The 24,528-nt window shown below is 40.7% G+C and overlaps 1 protein-coding gene across 4 annotated transcripts in view; it reads left to right on the top strand.

Annotated features, from left to right (window-relative positions):
- Ccdc30 (coiled-coil domain containing 30) overlaps nucleotides 1–24,528 on the top strand; it is a 73,444-nt gene that overhangs the window by 11,229 nt on the left and 37,687 nt on the right. For 2 of the 4 annotated variants that reach the window (XM_090335069.1, XM_090335071.1), the window contains exons 1-7: nucleotides 6,151–6,256; nucleotides 7,088–7,186; nucleotides 9,447–9,572; nucleotides 11,926–12,063; nucleotides 15,499–15,668; nucleotides 18,800–19,025; nucleotides 24,059–24,235. In XM_090335069.1, the coding sequence (XP_090191195.1) occupies nucleotides 7,145–7,186; nucleotides 9,447–9,572; nucleotides 11,926–12,063; nucleotides 15,499–15,668; nucleotides 18,800–19,025; nucleotides 24,059–24,235 (879 nt within the window). In that variant the 5' untranslated portion in view covers nucleotides 6,151–6,256; nucleotides 7,088–7,144. Of the gene's footprint in view, nucleotides 1–988; nucleotides 1,105–1,706; nucleotides 1,800–6,150; nucleotides 6,257–7,087; nucleotides 7,187–8,626; nucleotides 8,699–9,446; nucleotides 9,573–11,925; nucleotides 12,064–15,498; nucleotides 15,669–18,799; nucleotides 19,026–24,058; nucleotides 24,236–24,528 lie in introns of those variants that run through there. The other 2 variants (XM_090335070.1, XM_090335072.1) reach the window with 2 other exon arrangements.

Genomic DNA, 24,528 nt, shown 5'->3' with positions numbered 1-24,528 from the left:
GTATTAGTGCTAGGGGCTCATTGCTCACACCCATAATCCTAGCTGCTCAGGAGGCTAAGACCTGAGGATCACAGCGCAGAGCCAGCCCACATGAGCAAATCTCAAGACCTATCTCCAATTAGCCAGCAAAATACCAGAATTGGGGGCTGGGAGTGTGCCTAGTGGTAGAATATTTGCCTAGCATGCATGAAGCCCTGGGTTTGATTCCTCAATACCACATACACAGAAAAAACCCAGAGTAGTACTGTGGCTCAAGTAGTAGAGTGCTAGCCTTGAGAAAAACTTAATGATAGTGCCCATGCCCTGAGTTCAAACTCCATGACCGGCAAAAAACAATACCAGAATTGGAGGTGTGGTTTAAGTGCTATAGCACCAGCCATAAATGAAAAAGTCAATGGAGAGCTCAAGGCCTTGAGTTCAAGATCCTAGTTCTGGCATACACACACACACACACACACACACACACACACACACACACACACACACACACACACAAAGAGAATTAGTTTAAAAATGACTTCACAATGATTATCTTGCAACTTTTAGTAAGAATAACATCTAGATACTAGTGGTTCACACCTTAATTCTAACTACTCAAGAGACTGAGATCCAGAGTATTATGATTCAAGGTCAGCCCAGAGAGAAAAGTTTACTAGTCTCCATCTTGAAAATAACCAGCATAAGGCAAGCTAAATGCATGGCTCAAGTGGTTAGAACATAGATAAATATGTCATAATTGTCACAAGTATTACATTTCTATTTCTTAGAAGAGCCTCTATTGCTAGAAACCCTGCTTTCAAGAAGTCCAACTCACTAAGCTCATGTGACAAGTACCACACTTTCTGTGACTGAACTTGAGTGTAGTAGCTGTCCTGTACAGAGCATGGGAGGACTGACAAGAAAGATAAATATTCAGCATTCAGAGCTAGTGCCTCCCAACTACAGCTGTGACCCACATGAGTGAATGGTGCTTTTTCCTCTGTGTTAGATGCAGTTGACCTACAGAAAGCAAAAGAACATAATCAGAGACTGGATGAGGAAGTTCTAGCTCTAAGAAATCGTGTTCGGTCACTTGACTCAGAAAAAAAAATGCTCGAAGAAATGGTAAGTTTTGATTAGTTCTTAGGATTCATTTGATGTGTGCAATAACAATCAAAAGCTTGAGCAACACAGACGCTGGTTAGCTAAGTGAAGGCTGATTTATCTCAGGTAGGTGCACTGCTTTGACCTAGATGGATTCTGTCAATGCTTATATTTTTAAGTATGAGCTATCTATGCTAAGTAATTATTGATAGTGTATGAATCTAGATAATAATTTTCAGTTAACGCATAGAAAATATTATTTGGGCTGAGCGTGATGGCTCATGCCTGTAATCTTAGCTACTCAGGAGGCTGAGTTCTGAGGATCAAGATTCAAAACCAATCCAGGCACTAAAGACCGCGAGACTCTTATCTCCAATTAATCACTAGAAAAGAGGAAGTGGGGCTGTGGCTCTGGAGTAGGGCAGTAGCCTTGAGCTGAAGAGCTCAGGTACAATCCCCAGGCCCAAAGATAGGGCAGTAGTCTTGAGCTGAAGAGCTCAGGGACAGTGCCCAGGCCTAGAGTTCAAGCCTCAGGATGGACAAAAAGCAACAACAAAAATTGAGCCATACTGTAGTCAAACCAGAATTGAGATGTCTAACAGAATTTTACTTTTCTATTTAAGGTTGAAAAACTTAAAGGTGAGATACATGAATCTCCAAAATATAAACAATGTAGAAGCCCTGGAAAAACCATGGGTGATGAACAGAGAATGCAGGTATTTTAAAGTTCTGATTCCTAACATGTTAAGTAAGTTATATTTTCTAATATTAGAGCAATACATCAAATGATTAATTTGTTACTTAATCATTTGGTACTATCTTCTTACTGTTTTTGCCCCATAACTCAACCAATTAGATTGGAAGAACAAATATAGAGGATATACTTCTGTTCAGTTCTTCCCCCAAAAGAATAATTAATGTGAAGAATTAAGTAGATTTGTATTTGTTTTTGATGGTAGTTGAGACTGAACTCAGAGTCAGGCTTACTAGGGAGGTGCTGTCGAGCCATAGCACCATTTCACCACCACTTCTGGTTTTCTGGTGGTTAGTTGGAGATAAAGAGTCTTGCAGACTTTAGTGCCTGGGCTGCTTTGAACCTCAGATCTCAGTCTCCTGAGTAGCTAGGATTATAGGCGTGAGCCACTATGCATGGCATTGGATTATGTCTTTAAAGAAAGAAAGAATCTTATAAAGAACTAGTCCAAGCATTTAGATGATCAAATGGTTGATTTAAGGAATCAAGCTGAGGTCAAGCTGAGGGTAGCTCAAACTTCACTGCGTATAATAAATTACTGCAAGGCTGGGAGTTTGGTCTAGTGGTAGAGCGCTTCCCTAGCATGCACAAAGACGGGGGTTCGATTCCTTGGTACCACATACATAGAAAAAAAGCTGGAAGTGGTGCCGAGGCTCAAGTGGTAGAGCTCTAGCCTTGAGAAAGTCCAAGGACTGTGCTAAGGCCCTGAGCTCAAGCCCAGGACTGGCAAAAAACCAAATAAACAAAACAACAACAACAAAACCTTGTAAGGTATAGGCTCTGGTGTGCACAGGACGTGGTTTCCCACTTTATGATCAACCTCTGAAGTACTGGGAAAAATAATCAAGCACAAGGCAGTTGGAAACAAGTCCACCTACAAAGTAACCAGAGAAAAGTAACAAACAAGCCAAGCAGCATGAGCCCCCAGATCCCAGTACTTTAAAAAAAATAATAAATAAAGGAGAATTCATCTCATGCAAATCTCATTCTCTTCTGACCCTGAGGAAACAATAATGATATCTAGATATGTCCTTTTCTTGTGGTATTGGAGGCAGTGTGTGGTATCCTGATCTTTTCACCCCCATTTGCTCCCTCTTTCATTGACAGTGAAGTCCAGAAAGAACCTAATACTCTAGTGGACCTCTTGGAAAGTCTCAGCCAGCTCAATAGGAGGGTCTTTTTTGTGTTTTGTTTTGGTGTGTGTGTGTGTGTGTGTGTGTGTGTGTGTGTGTGTGTGTGTGTGTGCGCGCGCCAATCCAAGGTCTTCAACTCAGGATGGGGCACTGTCCCTGAACATTTTTGCTGAAGGATAGCACTCTACCACTTGAGTCACAGTTCCATATTAGCTTTTTGGTGGTTAATTGGAGATAAGAGTCTCATGAACTTTTCTGCTTGGACTATCTTTAAACTGTGATCCTCAGAACTCAGGCCCTTGAGTAGCTACAATTTAGGCAGGAACTACTGGCACCTAGCCCAACAGGAAGTTTTGGTGCAGCAATAGCCTGAAAATAGCTCACATTGGGCAGAAATGGCTGGTCCTCAATGTTCCCATCTTGCTCATGAGTTCACTGGAGGATGCTGGGAAGGGTATGGCAAGTACTTCTTCCAAGGAAGTTGTCAGCATTCACTGTCTTTGGGAATTCATGAGCTAGAAGAAGGCACTTGATGATAGTCTGGTTGATCTATTTTCCCCTAGGATTGATGTTATCTGTGCCATCCTGAATCTGAATCAGTGAGTATCATTTTTTTTTTGGTGGGGGCGGCGCATGGGGCTTGAACTCTGGGCGTGGGCACTGTCCCTGAACTCTTCCTTCAGCTCAAGCCTACCACCCTACCTCTTGAGCCATGGCACCACTTCCACCACCACTTAGTCTTAGAGACTTTAGTGCCAGGATGGCTTTGAACCACCATCTTCAGATCTCAGCCTCCTGAGTAGCTAGGATTATAAGTGTTAGCCACTGGCACCTGGCTCAGTGAGCATCTTATTTTAAAAGATGCTTAACTGGCCGCGGTAGCTCCCACCTAGCTACTCAGGAGGCTGAGATCTGAGGATCAGGGTTCAAAGCCAGCCCGGGCATAAAGGAACCTGAGACACTTATCACCAGTTAACCTCTAGAAAACGGGAAGAGGAGCTTGGCTCAAGGGAGCTCAGGGACAGCAACCAGTCTAAGTTTAAGCCCTATGACCCACAAAAAAAAAAATTCCACCATTTTCCTTAACATATAACTATAAGAATCAGAATTTTCTTTTTCTATATCTAATTTCAATCCTTTAGCCTATGATATAATCAGTTTTCTTTGCCTTTACATCAAGACTTAAAATATGTATGGATTTCTAAGACTATAAAGTAAGGCCTGATTCCAACTCTCAAGCTCCTTTCTCTCCACCTCATCTTCCATAGAGCCAGATGGAAAGGACTAATGAGGAATATTGCAAGTAAATGCTTCTCCTCTTCAGAGGTGTGAACAAGCACAGATCTTTAAAACCAGAAAAAACATACTAATGAAGAGTTACCAATTTAAGTGAAATGTCCTTTTAAAGCTATTTCCTGAAGAGAAGGCATTTAAAAATAGCTTTTTACTGTCAAAGCTCTCTCACAAAAGAAAAGCCTCAAGCTTCCTTAATTATGCCTGGCAGCCCAATGCTGGTATGATCAATAACCATTATAGTAAGTTGGTCATCAGAGAGTACTGTAGTCAAGTGGGAAAGACACACAACCTTTACCGTGAGCTTGTTTTCAAATTGTCACTCCATACTGTGCCATCTACACCCTAACATGCATATCTTCAGTGTATGGACAGGATATCTCCTTCCTCATCACTATATTTTCTCTTTCCTACAAAGGAATTTAAAAAAAAGGATGATATGATGGTTCATTTGTATCAGCTTGATTGGGCAACAGATATCCAGATACCTGGTTAAACATTATGTCTGGGGGTGTTTCTAAAAGGGGTTGGCATTTGAGTCTGGAGACTGGAGAGAGTAAAGAATGCTGGCATAGCCAGTGAACAAAACAATGGAAGAACATTTTCTCTCATATACACTTTCTCTCTCCTTTTCTCCCTCTCCTTATCTGTTTGACTGCTTGAGATACGTGTCTTCTGCTGTCCTCAGCCTGGGACTTCCATCACTTCTTGGATCTCTCAGGCCTGCAGAATCCCCTGGCTTTCTAGTCCTTAGGCCTTTGGACTTCAGTATTAATAGTTTCAGTTCTGTTTCTCAGCCTTTGGTCTTAGACTGGAGCTATTCCACAGCTTTCTCAAGTCTGCTTCCACATGGCAGATGTGGGTGGGCTTTTCCAACCTCTATAATCGACTGAGCCAATTTCTCATGTAAGCATCTTTCCCAAAAGTGCCTGTGTGTGTGTGTGTGTGTGTGCACATGTGCACAAACACATGCAGAATCACTCCTACTGTTTCTATTTCTCTAGAAAAACCCTAATACAGATGGAAACTAATAATGTGATTGTCCAAAATGCTGTAATGATTGAAGGCTTAATAATTCATGTAATGTCAGCAGAAATTGTTCCCCTTGTACACTTGAGTACCAAATATCACAATTTATAATTGTGAAAGCCCCAGTGTCAAATCTCAGCCTGATGACAAAACCCCAGTCTTCACCACCCTGGTTTCCACTGTATTCCCTGGCTGACCATGTTCTAGATCTCCCACCCCCACATCCATCGCAGATGTCTCCATTCAGGACACACTGGCAGGTTTCCCCACAAGAATTCCCTTGAAAATAAAAGGGAAAGGTATTCCTCTAGCTTGAAAAGGAAAGACAGTATAGAAAATCAGAACTCTCTTATGAGAACTAACTCCTTTTGAGGAGTCACTATATAAACCGTGGCAGTGTTTGCTGCTGGTATGCAGGTTCTCGGAGAACATGTTTGTTTTTAAATGTGAGGTAGCCATCAGGAATAATAGCCACAGATCCTGAGCCCTCTCTGTAACAACCCTGCTCTAGGGAAGCTAAGCACTTCCACTGATTTGTAAGAGCTGAAGGGAACTGGGCCAAAGTAAGACAAAAGCTAGTCAGGCTTACCTAACCCAAGGGCTCATTTTCAATACAACACCACCCCTAGCAGATTCACACAGAGGGGATTTTTATTATAACTCAAGAGGCTGTGCACATTCATGGCTTCCTCCTAGAAGTAATAAGCAGGCCCTGTTTACTCTGTAGAGCTAACTTTCATCATCTCCTGTGACTATGCCATAGATTTGAAATGTCACACAGTGGCGAGAAGTGCAATCACTTCGAGCATGAAGTAATACCCCCACCCCCATCACATTTTAGAGAGAACATTGAAAGTGGGGCATTCTGAACAGTTAAACGGTCCTTCCAGAGCTGTTGGATGCCTTATACAAAGGAGGCAACTTGCTAACAAGCATTCAGTTTCTTTTGCATACTGGCTGACTGGTAAGATAACCTCCCCGGCTAGCCAGTTTCCCTTCTCCAGTCTTGGTTCCCACAGCATTTACTTTTTTTTTTGTCCTGTATTTTTCTGTTCCCAACTTTGGTCATCTCTCTTGTGAAGTATATAAATTGCCCAAATGCATAGCCATTAATGCTGGCAGACTTCAGATACATGTTTGTATAATATATTTCAAATATTTTTTCAAGTATAAAACTAAATGCATAAATAGATGTATAAGTTTACATTAAGTATGGAATATAATGTCAAACAACATTTTTTAGAAATAGTACTTTAGCCATATAATGAGAACAGTAGATGTTAAAGTGCATTTGACAATTCCACACAATCTAGATTCTGCCGTATATTTGTGTAATGTAATACTTGTTCTCTTTGGCTCATGCCCAACAATAGGTAAAGTTGAAATCCAGAATAGAGTAACATAAAAAAGCAAGCAGATAGAAGATAAATCTTGGTTACAGGAAGAGATTTCAGGTATATAGCCTCAGGAAGGATGCTTTAGAAACGTACTTTATTTTTAAATCTTAAAAAGATAATAATGCGCATAGCCAGGTGCCAGTGGCTCACATATATAATTCTAGCTACTTAGGAGTCTGAGAACTGAGAATCACAGTTTGAAGTCAGGGAAGTCCATGAGACTCTTACATCTCCAACTAATTATCAAAAAAGCTGGAAGTGGAGCTGTGGCCTAAGTGCTAGAGCACTAGCCTTGAGCAAAAGAAACTCAGAGGACAGTGCCCAGGCCCTGAGTTCAAGCTCCAGGACATTAAAAAATAATGCTCATATATTTTAACTAGTAACTTATTTGGATTAAGATTTCCATCTTAGAGCCTGGTTTATCAGTAATATAGGAAGACAGAAGATAAACCACTATGAAAAATCAAGAGACAATTAAAGTACAAGACCTGAGTGAGGTAAGATATTACATGATAATTCTTTAGCTGCATTTGCTAATAGGGGTCAAAAAAGCCCAACAGGCGAAGAAAGCACATGGGGAGAATGACGAATTTGCTTTGTATGACTGTGACCAATGGTTTCAGAAAATTTCCCAGGAAAAATCAGCCTGCAAGAAGCCTGTTAGAAATAGACATGGGGGGCCGGGAGTTTGGCCTAGTGTTAGAGTGCTTGCTTAGCATGCACGAATTCCCAGGCTCAATTCCTCAGTACCATATACATAGAAAAAGACACAAGTGGTACTGGGTTCAAGTGGTAGAGTTCTAGCCCTGAGAAAACCCAGGGACAGTGCTCAGGCCTTGAGCTCAAGCCCAGGACTGGAAAAAAAAAAGAAAAGAAAAAAAGAAAGAAATAGATGTAGGATAGCTGAGCGCTGGTGGCTCACGCCTGTGATCCTAGCTACGCCAGAGGCTGATACCTCACTCATAGCCAGCCCAGGCAGACAAACCTGTGAGTCTCTTATCTCGAGTTATTCAGCAAGAGCTGGAGGCAGGGATTAAGTGGCAATGTTCTGGTCTTGAGCAAACTGAGTGCCAGCCCTGGAAGGGAGGGGAAGAGAAAGGATAGAAAAGAAAAGAAATGAGAAGAAAAGAAATGACCAGAAAGAGGGAAAGTATTACATTGTCTAAGAAGAAAGGTACTTGTTACCTGACTTACATAACTGTAACCCCTCTGCACATCACCTTTATAATAGTAATAAAAAATTAAAGATTAAAAAGAGAAAGAGATAAAAGAAATATTTATGGGATAAACTAGTTCACTGAAATCTCAAATGGGTGATTTTAAGAGTATCCCCTCACTAGAGAATAAATATGGTCAATAATTGTTGATGGCTTCTACCTATAATCCTAGCTACTCAGGAGGCTGAAATCCAAGGATCATGGTTCAAAGCCAGCCTAGATAGACAAATTCTAGAGACTTAGGTCAAATTAAACAATGAAAAGTTGGAAGTAGAGGTACAGCTCAATAGAACATATACCAGCTTCTGGAGAATGAAGAATGAGAGTATAAGGCTGAGTTCAAGCCCTCATACTGGCACAAAAATAAAAAGTGAGCTGGGTGCGGTGGCTCCCGCCTGTACTCAGGAGGCTGAGATCTGAGGATTGCAGTTCAAAGCCAACCTGGACACTAAAGACTGTGAGACTTCTATTTCCAATTAACTACTAGAAAACTGGAAGTGGCGCTGTGACTCAAGGGGTAGGGCAGTAGCCTTGAGCTGTAAGAGCTCAGGCCCAGAGTCCAAGCCCCATGACCTACAAAAAATAATAATTTTAAAAGTAAATAAAATAAAAAGTGAGAACTCAGAACTATCCGGTAATAACCTAACCTGCCATTTCCAGAGCATTTTCTATGAGCTCATGGTCCAAGTATGCTCAAGCATTGTTATCTCTACTTTTCAGAAGAGGAAGCTGAAGCTAAGAAACAGGAATGGTGGAGTCTGCCACTTCTCCCTTCCTGGATGCAGAGTATAGGTGTGTGGCTTTCCACTGCTTCCTACTTAGCCCTGGCAAACATGCATGAATGTACATGCCAGGTGCCCTTCTTCAGTGGAGAGCACTGTCTTCAAGGGCACTGGCTTGAGTCAGTCTATGTTCACTAAGATGCGTTTGGAGTTCATTCCTACTGCCTAATAGGCTTCTTTACACAAAAGAAAATTCACTTTGCCATGGTTGAGTGAAGTAATTGCTTTTTAGTTAAACTTGGGTTTGAATGCCAGTGCGACCAGTATGACCTTGAGCAGATTTTCTAACATAACATAGCTGAGCCTTGTCTGTCTCCTCTGAAAAAGAAAGAGAAATCTCACAGGGTCCTAGGAAAGCAAAGTAAGTTGATTCATACCCAATATTTACCATAGGCTCTGATATACACTGAGCTTTCAGTAAATAGAGCCTACTACTGTTACAGCTCCCGTTAACATCATCAGTTACTTTGATAATATTTTGTCCAGTACCTTATATTTGAAACTGGCTTAAAATTTATAAATACTTTCAGAATCACATTTGGTTCCTACCATAATAGCTATAGAGGATAAATATAAGACAAGGGGATAAATATTACTACTTGTTACAATTGTATAAACAGGGTTGGAGAGAAAAGTGTGATTATGAACTCACTTTCCTGTTCACATATCTCCTACATAATTTTAGAATTGTTAATATAAAAATTTTCAGGAAAGTCTGCTATTGTATATAAAATTAACTGTATAAAATGATTTTACAGACAGTGAAAATGAGACAAGAAAATATTGAAATATTTGAAAACGATTTGTCAGAAGAGAGAGAGAAGCGAGAGCAACTGATAACCAGTTTTATTTCCATACAGAAGGCTTTGGAAGTTGATAGTGAGGTATTTCCATTTCTAGGTGTTGTATTCTTAGCCTAGGAGTTTCATATTATCATTTAATTTCAAAATAAAACTGTGTGTCTTGGATTGGGCTAATGGTAACCAAATTATTTGGGTATTACAAGCAAATATCACAAATAGGGTGGCTTAACCAACAGGGATTTATTTACTAGGAATTCTGGAGGCTGAGAAGTCCCATAACAAGCAAGTGGCTGTCCAGTACAGTGCCTGGGGAGAGCGTCCAGGTACACAAAAGGGTACCTTCTAGCTGGGTCCTCGTGCTGGTAAAGAGGGGAAGATCTTCCATCTCCTCCATTCAAGCACTTCATTCAAGACATCTTCATTTAACCTTTAGCATCACTTTCTTGGCCTAGTCACCAAATAAAAGCAACAGGTGGTTTTAACATAGGAATTTTGAGGGCGTATAGCTCAGTCCCTTGTACCATGGAATATTTATGTTTGTGGGGCTAGTTCTGCTGTTTCCTCAGACTGAGTCCCAGCACTAGCCAAGGGGCTCTTTAAGCAGCAGATGTTTGGTGGTTACTATGTTTATAGCATCCAGGGCTTTTCTCTTTTAAACCTCCTATCATGTCACCCTGGAAAGATCTATCCGGTGACTTAGTCACCCTCAATTTTGAGGAAAGACCTGGAACTAAGCTCATAGAACTCAACGTGACCAGTTCAGAGGATGGTGTATTTTTAATCCGTTTTCAGAATCCTGATGAGCTTACAGGAATGTTCAGGAAAATGGGATAGAACCGTGCCAGCCATCTTCTCATAGTTTGGGGAGACCACACACCACATTCTTAACTTTTTTCCCATTGCCATCAATATTTTCCCTCCCTTTATATCAACATTTTGGGGATATACCAAGCAGCTACTCTCTGGAACTAAACTTGATATAATCTTTTGGTTGTTGGACACTTCCGATTGACATCACCTCTCATCATTTGCCAATCAAATGCTACACATCCTATAGAATCAATGTAGGATTTTGGGAAAATCTGTACCCAAAGTGTTGTCATATATATGAAAAGAAAATCAGAGGACTAAAGGAAATCTGAGTTGATTTAGATCACTGATTATATGTTGTTAAGTAAGGCACAATTTACACTTAAGAACAAAGAGTCCAGAGTCAGACCAATGTCCTAGCTGTATGCCTTCAGGTAGATTGACTAAGTCTCTGAAACTTAGTTTCAATAACTCTGTTCTAGGAGTGTTTGAAGGTTACTAATACATTGTTGTATTAAAGGTGAAAAACATAAGATACATTTGTTAGTATTAGAGTTTTGAACTCAGAACTTTGTAGGTTCATGGGTAGGCTCTTTACAATTTTTTTAGACCACATAGAATCTGGCATGTTTTACCTGGCTAGCCTTGAATTGTGCTCCTCCTTTTTCCATTGCCTGCATAGTGGGACCACAGGTATGAACTACCATACCTGGAGATATATTTGTTGAAATGGAGGGGTACTGATAATTTTTAGCCTGGGCTGACCTCAATGAATACCTGGGATTATAGTTGTCAGCCACTGTGTCCAGCCTAAGATACATTTTTGTTTGCTTGGTTGTTTTGAATAAATTTTTAAATTTTAATGAAATATCAAGAAACAAAGAATGCAATCACACAGGTTATTTTTATGACAAGAAAATAGAATTGTTTGTCTTAGTTTCTTTTTTTTTTGTTTCTTAAAACTACTAAGACAAAGGACTAGTTTTAAAGCTTTTATTTGTTGTTTTGCTTTTGTTTTTTGGTCAGTCATGGAGCTTGAGAACTCTGGGCCTGGGTGCTGTCCCTGAGTTCTTCATCTCAGGTCTTCAAGTTTACCACTCTACCCCTTAAGCCACAGCGCCACTTCCCGGACTATTTTTATTTTAGCATACTAAGATATATTTTAAGATGGATAAGGGGCCAGAAGCCTGGCCTACTGGTAACCAGAATGCTTGCCTAACACGCATGAAACCTTGGATTCAATTCCTCAGTACCACATACAAAGAAAAAAAAGCCAGAAGTTGTGCTGTGGCTCAAGTGGTAGAGTGCTAGCCTTGAGAAAGCCGCAGGACAGTGACCAGGCCCTGAGTTCAAGCCCCAGGACTGGCAAAAAAAAAAAATAATAATAATATAATTTTTAGTGTAGATGCTGCTAAATATTTTACCTGGATAAACCTTGCTTAAAGCAGGAAGGACTAGAAAGCCAAGTTGTTCTACCTGTGACTGGTAGAAATTCAGAATGTTCAGTTTCATTAATACTTAAAACAGCAAGACAGAAAGGACAATATGAAAATTAAATTTTAGAGACATTACACCCAATAAGGAAATGGCCTTGTTCCATAAAATGTCTTTATTTCTTAATCAGGAATTCCAAAAATCAAAGTCAGAACTGAAATGCCTTTATAAGGAAATCCAGCATCTTCCAGGGACAGCAGCAGGCAGAGACAAACTTTTAATAGCATATGATCTGCTACAAAGAGAGAATTTTGAATTGGAAACAAAGGTGAGACTAAATGCCTCAGCATCTCAGTGTTTAATGTTTAGCATCCCATGTTAAAGGAAATTTACCTTCAGAGGTGACTTGGAAATTAGACTTTATTATTATTAAAATGAAATATACATGGTGTGGGTCATAGTCAAGCAATATTTCAGGATAAATACACAAACGTTAGCCAGTACTTGACAGTTAATATTAATTCAGAAGTGCTTTACTTGGAGCCAGCCTCCCACCAACTTAATTTTTGAGCATATTTGATAGTATGAAATATGGAGAGGGAAACACCTGGTTCACTGCTTGAGAGAGTAGATGTATAGGGCAAAAATTACACTTATACCTATAATCCTAGCTACTGAGGAGGCTGAGATCTGAGGATCTCAGTTCAAAGCCTGGGCACTAAAGACCATGAGAATCTTATCACCAATTAATGACTAGAAAAGGGGAAGTGGGGCTGTGGCTCAAGGGGTAAGGTGGTAGCCTTAAGCTGAAGTACTCAGGGACAGTGCCCAGGCCCAGAGTTCAAGCCCTATCACACACACACACACACACACACACACACACACACACACACACACACACACACACACAATTACCCTTAGGCTTTTGTCTGTGGAACCTGGTCAGCAAGTTGAGTAACCATCATATGTGCAACTAAAGGGCCAGGTCTCTCTCCCAAAATATCACTGGGAAAGTTAACACAGAAAGTAAGGAGGAGGGGGGCCAGGAGTTTGGCCCAGTAGTAGAATGCTTGTCTACCATGCATGAAGACCCAAGTTCCAGTCCTTGGTACCACATACACAGAAAAAGCCAGAAGTGGTGCTGTGGCTCAAGTGGTAGAGTGCTAGCCTTGAGAAAGACCAAGGAGAGTGTTCAGGCCCTGAGTTCAAACACCAGGACTGGCCAAAAAAAGAAAGAAAGAAAAAGGAGGAGGAGGAGCTAGATACAAGAGCTCATGGCTGTAATCCCAACTACCTGGCAATCAGAAATAGAATCACAGCAGGCGAGGTGACTCATGCCTGTAATCTTAGGAGGCTAAGATCTGAGGATCAAGGTTCAAAGCCAGCCCGGGTACTAAAGATCATGAGACTCTTACCTCCAATTAACCAGTGGAAAACTGGAAGTGGCTCTGTGGCTCAAGGGGTAGGGCAGTAGCCTTGAGCTGAAGAGCTCAGGGACAGCGCCCAGGCCCAGAGTCCAAGCCACCTGACCTATCAAAAAAAAAAAAAAAAGAAATAGAATCACAGTATGTATGAACCAGGAATCTGGCCTAGTGGTACCGTGCTGGCCTAGCATATACAAAGCCCTGGGTTTGATTTCCTGGAACCACATACACAGAAAAAGCTGGAAGTGGTGCTGTGGCTCAAGTGACAGAGTGGTAGCCTTGAACAACAACAACAAAAGTATCCAAGGACAATGCCCAACCACTAAGTTCAAGCCCCTAGAACTAGCAAAAAAAAAAAAATCACGGTATGTGGCCAGCCTACGAAAAGGTTTAGCAAGATCCAATGGAAAAGAACAAATTAAGTAAGTGTGGTGGGATATGTCTGATATCCCAGTTATGTGGTTGACAAAGGCAGATGGATTGTGGTCTGCGGTCCAACTCAACAAAAGCAAGATCCTGTCTGAAAAATAACTAAAGCAGATAGGGCTGAGCTGTTGCTCAAGTGGTAGAGCACCTGGCTCGCAAGCACAAGAACCTGTCTTCAACCTCCAGTACTGAAAAAGAAAAAAGAAAAATGTGTTGCGGGAGGGTGGGAGAGTATCTCAAGTTTTTGATAATCTGCGTCTTCCTTCTGGCATTCTTTCCTCATCTCCTCATTTTATTGCCTCTGCTCTAGCAGGACGATTGTCCTAAATCATTGCCTTTGGCCACAGGGCTACCCATGCTTAAAATACCCACTTCTTAGCCCACCCCATCTTCCCATCACCCAAGGCCAGCCAGTTCAAGACCCCACCTCCTCCCCTGCAAGTTAGTTACAGTTGGTGGTATTGGTGCAGACAGATGTATGAGATGATGGTCTGTTACACCTTTAGGTTCTCTTAAGTCTTAGAAAACCAAACAAGACATCTCTTAGAGTCAAATTCAATTGTAGATTTAACTCTATTTGCTCTTAGGTTCAAACACAATTACAAAAGCAACTTTGCAGGGAGGCTTAGAAAGTGACATTGTTTACCTTCCCATAATACTGTGATGGGGATTCATCTTTCTTCCTGTTCCAACCCTGTCCACTCTTGGAAGGAGTTTTTCATATAGAGTAAACTTTTTTTTTTTTGCCAGTCCTGGGCTTGAGCTCAGGGCCTGAGCACTGTCCTTAGACTTTCTCAAAGCTAGAGCTCTACCACTTGAGCCTCAGCAACATTTCCAGCTTTTTTTCCATGTATGTGGTACCAAGGAACTGAACCAGGGCCTTCATGCATGCTAGGCAAGAACCCTACCATTAGGCCAAACTCCTGGCCCCATATAGAGTAAACTTTGAGGAGAAGAAATCTTCAAAATTTTCCAAAAGCAAGACAATTTAAAAAAAATGCGTGTCAAATCACAAGACTGTGGCTCTTCTTGCACTAGATTTTCCTGGGAAGCTTATTGGAAGGGCAAATTCCTATTTCCTACTGGAACCACTGAGTCTGTATCTCCAGGTTGAAGCTGCCAACCTAAAGGTAGCAGTTTAAATAAATTCCCAGAGTGCAGCTTTTGTATGCTGAGATTGAGGAATCATTGTAATACTCTGAGAGCCTTTAAGAGTTCAATTAAGTGTTTCCAAATAGGCTATTCTTTGTGACCTATATCTAACATTCTTCCTGGTGCTTTCTCAGCAGTGTATTACTGTTGCACAAATGATGAGTGATGTATACTTAAGACATGAGAGGCCAGGAGTTTGGCCCAATGGTAGAGTGTTTGCCTGGCATGCACGAAGACCCAGGTTCAATTCCTTGGTGCCACATGCATAGAAAAAGCTGGGAGTGGTGCTGTGGCTCACGTGCTAGATTGCTACCCTTGAGAAAGTCCAAGGACAGAGCTCAGACTCTGAGTACAAGCCCTGGGACTAGCAAAAAAAAAAAAGACTTAAGAATATGTGGTATAATCGCATAAATGTGTTTCATACTACTACTCATATGTGGTATAGTAGTATAAAGTAGATAATAATAATAATGTATGCTTTATAGTCATATAAAGCTGTTGACTAAAACCTGTTGCTTGTTAAAAGGTCTAGAACAAAAACCAGAGACCAACAATACCTTATTTTATTTGTTTGTTTAAATCATGGGCTTTCATATGCCCATGATAAAAAAAATAGATTGTTATATAACAACAACAATGCATTATATTGGAAGACAATTATATGTTTATTTGATTTAATTATTCAAGCCAATAATTAAGCACTTAAATAGGATCAGTAAAGTATATAAAACAGATTATTTTCTTTTTTTCTTCACTTTAAGGTATTGAAGTTTTCACAAGAATTGGAACGCTTAAACCATTTCACTGTAGGGAGGAAAACTACAACTGCTAAATTAATTACGAGTGAAAATTCCTATGAAGATACGGTGTCTAGTATACCAGTTTTGGAAGTAGCAATTCAAAGCTCAAAGGAAGAGAGAAAGGAGCCCCGGTAAATTGAGAGAATCCTGTATCACATTAATTTGAGGGTTACATTTTATTGGGCTCAGTCATTATAACAGTTTGGCTTTTCCAAGTGATGTGGTTGGAAACATTAAGCATTCCTAGAGTTTGTCTTTTAATTTAGTATTGCATTTTGAAACTTTCCTTGTTGCTTTTAAAAGTAATATGTAAGTCAGGCATAGTTGCACTCACCTGTAAGTCCAATACCTGGAGCACTAAGGCAGGAGGATCAGAAGCTACAGGCCAGCCTGGCCCACACAGCAAGTACTAGGCTAGCCCAGGCTATGCAATCAGAGACTACATTCAAAAAGAACAATGTATTTGCTTTTTATTGAAAATTCAGAAAACACTAAATAGAGGAGATTATGAATACCTACAATTCTCACCAGAGTGAGACCTTCAGTTTTCTTTCTTTTCTTCTGAACATACACATGTATTTTTAAAATATAATTGAGAATATACTCTAGGAGCTTTCCCCCTACTATTCTCATTTAACATTTTATCTAATAATTAAGTCTTTAACCATTTTATTTGGTTAATTGTTTAATCTTACCCCGTTAGCTCTTTTATTTCTGTTTTTTTCACTGATAATATCTTTCACAAAAAAAATTGAGTCTGGACTGGGAGTATGGCTTAGTGGTAGAGTGCTTGCCTAGCATGCATGAAGACCCGGGTTCAATTCCTTGCTACCATATACATAGAAGAAGTCAGAAGTGGTGCTGTGGCAAGGGTAGAGTGCTAGCCTTGAGAAAGCCCAAGGACAGTGCCCAGGCCCTGAGTTCTAGCCCCGGGACTGGCAGGGAAGCAATTGGAATTTGTGAACCATGTGATTCTAGGTTTCAAGGCACCTAAAACAAACTAAAGGTTCAGGGAATAAAAGGTGGAGTTTTTGTCTACCATGCACAAAGCCCTAAGTTCAATTCCAACACTAGATTTAGTCCCAACACTGCAAAATGTATGTGATGCACTCATATAGGTGTGTGCAAGAGCTGGTGTGTATGTGTGTGTATATACATAACATGGTTGTGTTCACTCTACTTGTCTCCAAATTCTCTCTCATTGAAGGCTCCTCCCTCCTCTGGTTTCTGTGACTCTTAGTCTCCTGTCTTTCCTCCTCCCTCTCTGGCTTCTTGGCCTCTTCTGCTTGTTCTTTTGGTTTCAATCTAGCACGTTCTTCACCTCCTTTTCCCTTATCCATGTTCCTCTTATTGAATCCTAACATTTCTGCTCATGCTTTTCCATATCTGAATCTTCACCTCAAACACCTCCCTAATCTGCTCATCTTGATTCACCATCCACTGTATATGTGCCCCAGTGAGATATATGTACTATCTGTGGTTGTTGTTTTCCCTTACTTGCTACATCTCCCTGGTGACAATGGTACTGACAGGGTCTTGTAAATCTCTCTAGAATCAATTCTAGTTCTAGTTTCTGTTATTTATCATATGGATTACAAAATCACTCATCCCGTTTCCTTGACACATGCCATCCACATGGTCTTCGTAAAGCTTCCGGGAGTTCACACATCTTAATGGGTAAGGCATCCTGGGACATATTTGCTTTTCCCTGTGCTTCTTTGTTTGTTTGTTTTTGTGCCAGTCCTGGGGCTTAAACTCAGGGCCTGGGCACTGTCCTGAGCTTTTTACTCAAAATAGTATAGGACATTAGGCTGGGCACGGTGGCTCATACCTGTAATCCTAGCTACTCAGGAGGCTGTGATCTGAGGATCGAGGTTCAAAGCCAGCCAAGGCAGTAAAGACTGTGAGATTCTTATTCCAATTAATCACCAGAAAACTGGAAGTGACTCTGTGACTCAAGGGGTAGAATAGTGGCCTTGAGCTGAAGAGCTCAGGGACATCGATCTGGCCCAGAGTCCAAGCCCCACAATTGGAAAAAAAAAAAAAAAAAGACTAGGACTTTATCGCTTGAGCCACAGCTTCCATTCCAGTTTTTTTGTTGTTGTTTTGGATTTTTGGGGGGGGAGGACAGTTAATTGGAGGTAAGAGTCTCACAGACTTTCCTGCCACAATTGGAAGAAAAAAAAAAAAGACTAGGACTTTATCACTTGAGCCACAGCTTCCATTCCAGTTTTTTTGTTGTTGTTTTGGATTTTTGGGGGGGAGGACAGTTAATTGGAGGTAAGAGTCTCACAGACTTTCCTGGGTTTTTGGGGGGGAGGACAGTTAATTGGAGGTAAGAGTCTCACAGACTTTCCTGGGTTTTTTGGGGGGAGGACAGTTAATTGGAGGTAAGAGTCTCACAGACTTTCCTGGGTTTTTTGGGGGGAGGACAGTTAATTGGAGGTAAGAGTCTCACAGACTTTCCTGCCACAATTGGAAGAAAAAAAAAAAGACTAGGACTTTATCACTTGAGCCACAGCTTCCATTCCAGTTTTTTTGTTGTTGTTTTGGATTTTTTGGGGGGAGGACAGTTAATTGGAGGTAAGAGTCTCACAGACTTTCCTGGGTTTTTGGGGGGGAGGACAGTTAATTGGAGGTAAGAGTCTCACAGACTTTCCTGGGTTTTTTGGGGGGAGGACAGTTAATTGGAGGTAAGAGTCTCACAGACTTTCCTGCCTGGGCTGACACTGGACAGCAATCCTTAGATCTCAGCTTCCTGAGTAGCTATATTTCAGGCATGGAGCCACAGGCACCTGGGTTTTCCACTCTATTATCTACACTAACACTCTTCCTGTCAACACTCAATACATACACATACATATACATACATTCCTACTTTTATTTTTGTCTGGCTTAGCTGCCCATTCATCAGGCCATGTGTTATTTAAGACAGTCCAATTACTTGTTTATTAATCTTTTTCCTTTAATATAATTTCCTTCAGTCAGAGATTGGCTTATTGTAGCCCTAGAATCTGACCAAGTACCTACTAGTTGTGATTTTAAACAAGCTTTCTATGTCTGCCCAACAAAACACTAAGAAGCATAAAACTCAGACTCATCATTTCTCTGTAAACAAAAAAAGAAAGAAAGAAAGAAAACTATTCTGCTGTAGAATTCTATTTATAAAATCTCTTTGAAGAACTTTGTTCTTGCTTTTTGTTTCCTATTCTGCTACGGCAACAAGTATTTTGATAGTTCTTATTGTTGTATTTGCATCAAGTCCTGAATCAGGAGAAAATAAGCAGAAGGACACTGCAGAGGCATCAGTGAAGGAGGAGGGCATTTTCTCAAGAAAGGGGCAGAAGGAGGCACAATCACAGCACAGTACAGATGGGAAAGATGAAAGACAATCGATTGCAAAGCCTGAGGAAGCTGAGAGACTTGGAGGAGAACTGAGCCTTCAGTCTCAGAGCTGTGGGGACAGTTCAGATGACAGTACCACCCAGGTAGGTGCTATGAGCCTTTGCTCCAGGTCCATTTCCTCCAATTAGCTGTGGCAATCAGTATCATTTTTACCATCACCACCAACTGTAACCATACCCTAAATAGTAATAAAATAGCAATCATAGTCTGAATGAGACCTAATGATCGATTGACTATATTTTGATATACAATGTGCTGACTGACAGTTCGCCTTTGTCTAGGATGAGAAGGATAGGGTAATGGCACAATACATACCACATTCCCTATTCTTTTTAAAGTTGTTATTATAAAGATGATGTATAGAGGGGACGTGGGATGTTCTCTTCTTATGGAGGGACTTAATGTATAAAATACTTCAAACTGGATCATTTTAGATACAGATTTTGCTCTTTACTATAGATTTGTCTTAAAGAGAAAGAGTAAGAAAGACCATCAGCCACACTCTTTTTATGTTACATGTCTGTCTTTATTGTGCAAATTATGTTTTCCCCCTTCCAACTTTCTAGAAATAATTCTGAGATTCACAGAGAAGGGCTATTGCACTCATAAGTGAATCACCTTCAAATGTCGGATAGCATCCACTTGAAAAGTCGATGCTACCCTACTGGGCACTGGTAGTTGACACCTGTGAGCCTAGCTACGGAGGAGGCTCCCTATGATGTGTCAGATAACCTTTCAGTGTTATGAACAAGGTTGATGTGGCAGGTTCCTGCCTTTGAGTCGAGCTGGATGGTTTGTGCTTTCATAGGGCCTGCTTCTGCCCAACTGCTGGCCAGAAAAAAAGTTAAAACTTTTCACAAAATTCCTGGTGAAGTCTAAGCTATAGAAGCACTGTCAATGAACACTGACATTTCTTAGCCAGGTGAAAGTTTCACAGGATGTGTGCATGAAGAATCGCAGTGGCTGCCATCTGCTTGAAGCTGTCTGTGGTCATAGAGTTTGGCATGTTTGTGTATGTATCCGTTGAGCTCCGATCGTTTAAAGAGTGGCTGGAGAGCTACATCACCTCTGTGAACAAGACGGTGATCCTGACTCTGGTCAAGCTCCAGTTCTAAAGCAGCTGCTGCTAAGAGAGGATCTTAATTAAAGGGGTGCTGATATCCACGCTTCTGGCCCAGGTGCTGAGACAAGTCTGCACTCCCTCTCTTTGTGCTCAGCATCATTCCTCCTATTCTTCCAAGGTGACTTTCTCAGAGCCCTTCTCCCCCGTGGGATATGTGCGATGTGTTAGGGTTGGAGTATACAGCAACTGCTTGATATTAGTTATTCTGGCTGAGGACATCTCTGAAAAGTTGAAGGAAAATAAAATTAGCTTCTTTTTCATTTTTAAACAGAATTATTGATATCATTTGCATGGCATACAACATTAACACTTAAAACATGCACTTCGACTATTACTATTAAGTTTACAGAGATTAAAACCATCTCCATGATTTTAGAACATCTTCCTCATCATCTTACCTTAGAAAAATAATCTGATGCCAAGTGCCGGTGGCTTGTGCCTGTAAACCTAGCTACTCAGGAGGCTGAGGTCTGAGAATCTCTGTCCAAAGCCAGCTGGAGCAAGAAAGTCCATAAAACTCTTACCTCCAATTAACCACCAGAAAACTAGAAGTGGTATGTCAAAGTTGTAGAGCACTAGCCTGAGGGGGGAAAAAAAAGCTCAGGGATAGCTCCCAGGCCCTGAGTTCAAGCCCCATGACTGAAAGAAGGAGAAAGAGAGGAAGGAAGGAAGGAAGAAAGGAAGGAAGGAAAGAAGGAAAAAAGAGAGAGAGAGAGAAAGGAAAGAAAGAAAGAAAGAACGTGGATGGCTCATGCCTATAATAACTATTCAGGAGGCTGCGATCTGAGAATCATGGTTCAAAGCCAGCCCAGGCATGAAGGTCCATGAGACTCTTATATCCCTAATTAACCAGAGAAAAATGAAAGTGGCACAATGGTTCAAGTGGTCAAGTGGTAGCCTTGAGCTGAAGAGCTCAGGGACAGTGACCAGGTCTAGAGTTCACACAGAGAGGGGGGGAGGGAGGGAGAGAAATGCCAGATGCAGTAGCTCCAGCCTGTAATCCAAACAAATCAGGAGGCTGAGATCTGAGGATCGTGGTTCAAAGCCAGACCAGGCACTAAAGTCCAAGAGACTCTTATCTCCAATTAACCACTAGAAAACCAGAAGTGGCACTGTGCCTCAAAGGGTAGGGTGGTAGCTTTGAACTGAAGAGCTCAGGGACAAGCCCAGGGCCAGAGTTCAAGCCCTATGACAGAAAAAGAAAGGAAGAAAGAAAAAAAGAAAGAAAGGGAAGGAAAGAAGGAAATTTGTGAGAGGCTTGGAGTTTGGCCTAGTGGTTAAAGTGCTTGCCTAGCATGCACTAAGACCCAGGTTCGATTCCTTGGTACCACATATATAGAAAAGGCCAGAAGTGGTGCTGAGGCTCAAGTGGTAGAGTTCTAGCCTTGAGAAAGTCCAAGGACAGTGCTCAGGCCCTGAGCGCAAGCCCAGGACTGGCAAAAAAAAAAGAAGGAAATATGTACCCACTAATAGGCATCTCTCCATCCCCTCATCCCCACACAACCACTGATCTTTCAGTCTCTGTGGATTTGCCTTCTGGATCTTCCATACAGTTGTGGAACCACACAATATGTGACCCTTTGTGACGGCTACCTTGCATATTGCATGTTTCCAATGTTCACAGATGGTAATGCTAATGTTATGGATAATGTTATGCCTTTTCATGATGAATACTTTGTTTCATGGTCTTACAACATTTTCATTCATCCAGTCATCATAATTTGTTGAATATTTGGTTATTATAAACAATGATGCTAGGAATATTCGTGTACATGTATAGCTTTTCATGTATATTTTAAGTAAATTACATTAATGTAGGAATACATTTTCTGGATCATATCATAATTTTATCCTTAATATTTGGAGGAAATGCCATACTTTTTCTCCAAATGCTATTCTGTATTGTATCCCTACTCTAATGTATGTTGTTTCACTGTCTCCTTAACCTGCCAACTGAACCTCATAGAGGTAAGTTGGCTTAATGAGTTGTTGATTACTCCAAAAGAGACCTCTGATTACTTACTGCACTCTTACTGGTAACATTACAGCTACCTGTCTTAATGTAATACATTTTTGTCTCTCTGCAAAAAACATTCTACCAGCAAAGCAATCTACTGGTGGGAAACTAGAGTCTTTTTGTTGACTTCTTGACTGGCTGAGTAGCTGCCTCAACAGGGAAAATAATTTTCAAGTGACTAGAGTGGACAATGTACTTAAGAAGGCTTTTCCAGCCCGGTGTGGTCTCTCACCCCTCCTGTAATCCTAGCTACTCCGGAGGCTGAGATCTGAGGATCAAGGTTCTAAGCCAGCCCCAGCACAAAAGGACCTCAGACTCTTATCTCCAGTTAACCACTAGAAAATAGGAACTGAGGCTCAGCTCAAGGTTAGGGGAATTACCTTGAGCTGAAGAGCTCAGGGGCAGCACTAGGCCCAGATGTAGGGCAGTAGCCTGGAGCTGAAGAGCTCAAGGACAGTGCCCAGGCTGAGTCAAGCCCTATGACCCACAAAAAAAAAAAAAGGCTTTTCCAGCTTGCAAACAGGCTAAAACTTGTATGAATTTGTGTCTGCTAGAAATGGATGCTTCTCTTCTATGTCTGTTTTTGGTATGGTAAATGGGTTCTTACCATTAAAAGTTCTGATTACTGATTAATTGTTCAAATGAGCAAATGGGTTCCATTCCTTGGTGCCACATACACAGAAAAAAACAGAAGTGGTGCTGTGGCTCTAGTGGTAAGAGTACTAACTAGCCTTGAGCAAAAAAAAAAAAAAAAAAAAAAAAGCCCCAGGACTGGTACACACACACACACACACACACACACACACACACACACACACAAATCTGAGCAGCTTGTACTGTATATATATTTATATATATTTACCACATTTTCATTATCTACCCATCAGTTGGGAGAAAATATTTTCAAATTATATCAAGTAAAAAAACCAATATCCAAAAATATGGCACTTAGTAACAACAAAACAACCTGATTTTAAAATTTGCATAAGACTTGAATAGACACTTGTCAAAGAATGCATATAAAACGCAACAGGCATACATATTTTTCAAAGTTCACCTTTGTTAATAATTAGAGAAATGCAAAGGAAAACCACAACGAGTTCTCACTTCAATGAACCATTCACTCCACTGAGAGCGGTTGTTCACAAAAAGAGGATTTGTTGGTGAACATATAGAGAAAAAGACACCTTTGCCCACTGTTTATGGGAATGGAAATTAGCATAGCCATTGTGAAGACAATATGAAGATTCTTCAAAAAATTAAAAATTTACCAAATAATCTGGCAATTCCATTTCTTCATATATAACTTGGGAATTGACATTATTATTTTGAAGAGAAAGCTGCTCTTGTGTCTACTTGTGCCACTTTCCCAGATAGTCAACCTAAGTACACACCAGTGGACAAATAAAGACAGTAAGATATCATATAATGGTTTATAATGTGATAGTATAACCTAGTATTTATAATATGCAATGGACTACTGCAGCATTAAAAGGATGTGTTGACTAGTAACTGGCTAAGGATCATCAGGTAGTACAAAGCAAGTGATAAGGCTAGAAACTTGCTAAATTTCCTTGGTTTTTGACATCAGACACATGCGCGCGCGCGCACACACACACACATACACACATACACACACACGTTTTATCCATGCTTCAGTTGCCTTTCATGGATATGGGAAGTAAGAAGGTTAATTGTTTATGCTTCTCTGCTTTTTTTCCACTATTTCTTTAGTATTTTTGGTATATGAAGGTTGCTAAATTCTCTCTCTCTCTCTCTCTCTCTCTCTATATATATATATAGCCATAAATATAAAAAACTAGCCATAAATATAAAAAAAAGTAATTTGTGGTAGGTAAGGAAGCTCCAAAAACATTTATATGTGAATAAACACATTCTAACATTTCTGAATTGGCAGCTTAATACCATATCTTACTAAAATTTTAACAGTTGCTTTTTTATAATGTTTGCTTTAGTATCTATTGTCTGGAGAAAAGCTAAAATACCAGCCGCAAGAGGAAGTACAGCTTCGTCAGAATTTGCACCGGCTTCAAATTCTTTGCAGCTCAGCTGAAAAAGAGCTTCGATATGAACGAGGAAAGAATTTGGACTTAAAGCAACATAATAGCTTACTGCAGGAAGAAAGCATTAAGGTAATTCTAGGGGACAGTGTTTGTCCAAAGGTCTCAGCCAGCCCTGGAATATGTGTATCACAATTCCTTCACACTGGCGGGCCACTGGTGACTCACACCTATAATCCTAGGTACTTAGGAAGTTGAGATCTGAGGATCACAGTTCAAAGCCAAGCTGGGCAGGAAATTTGTGAGACTCTTTCTCCAATGAACCATCAAAATACTGGACTAGAGACATAGCTCAAATGGTAAAGCACACTTGAGCAAAAAAGCCAAGCAAAAGAACAAGCCCTGAGTTCAAGCCCCAGTTATAC

The sequence above is a fragment of the Megascapheus bottae genome, chromosome 6 (genome assembly GCF_031878675.1).
Source record: "Megascapheus bottae isolate mThoBot1 chromosome 6, mThoBot2.hap1, whole genome shotgun sequence".
NCBI lineage: Eukaryota > Metazoa > Chordata > Mammalia > Rodentia > Geomyidae > Megascapheus > Megascapheus bottae.
Note: the sequence above shows the minus strand (reverse complement) of the source record. Positions and strands in the feature narration are given on the sequence as shown.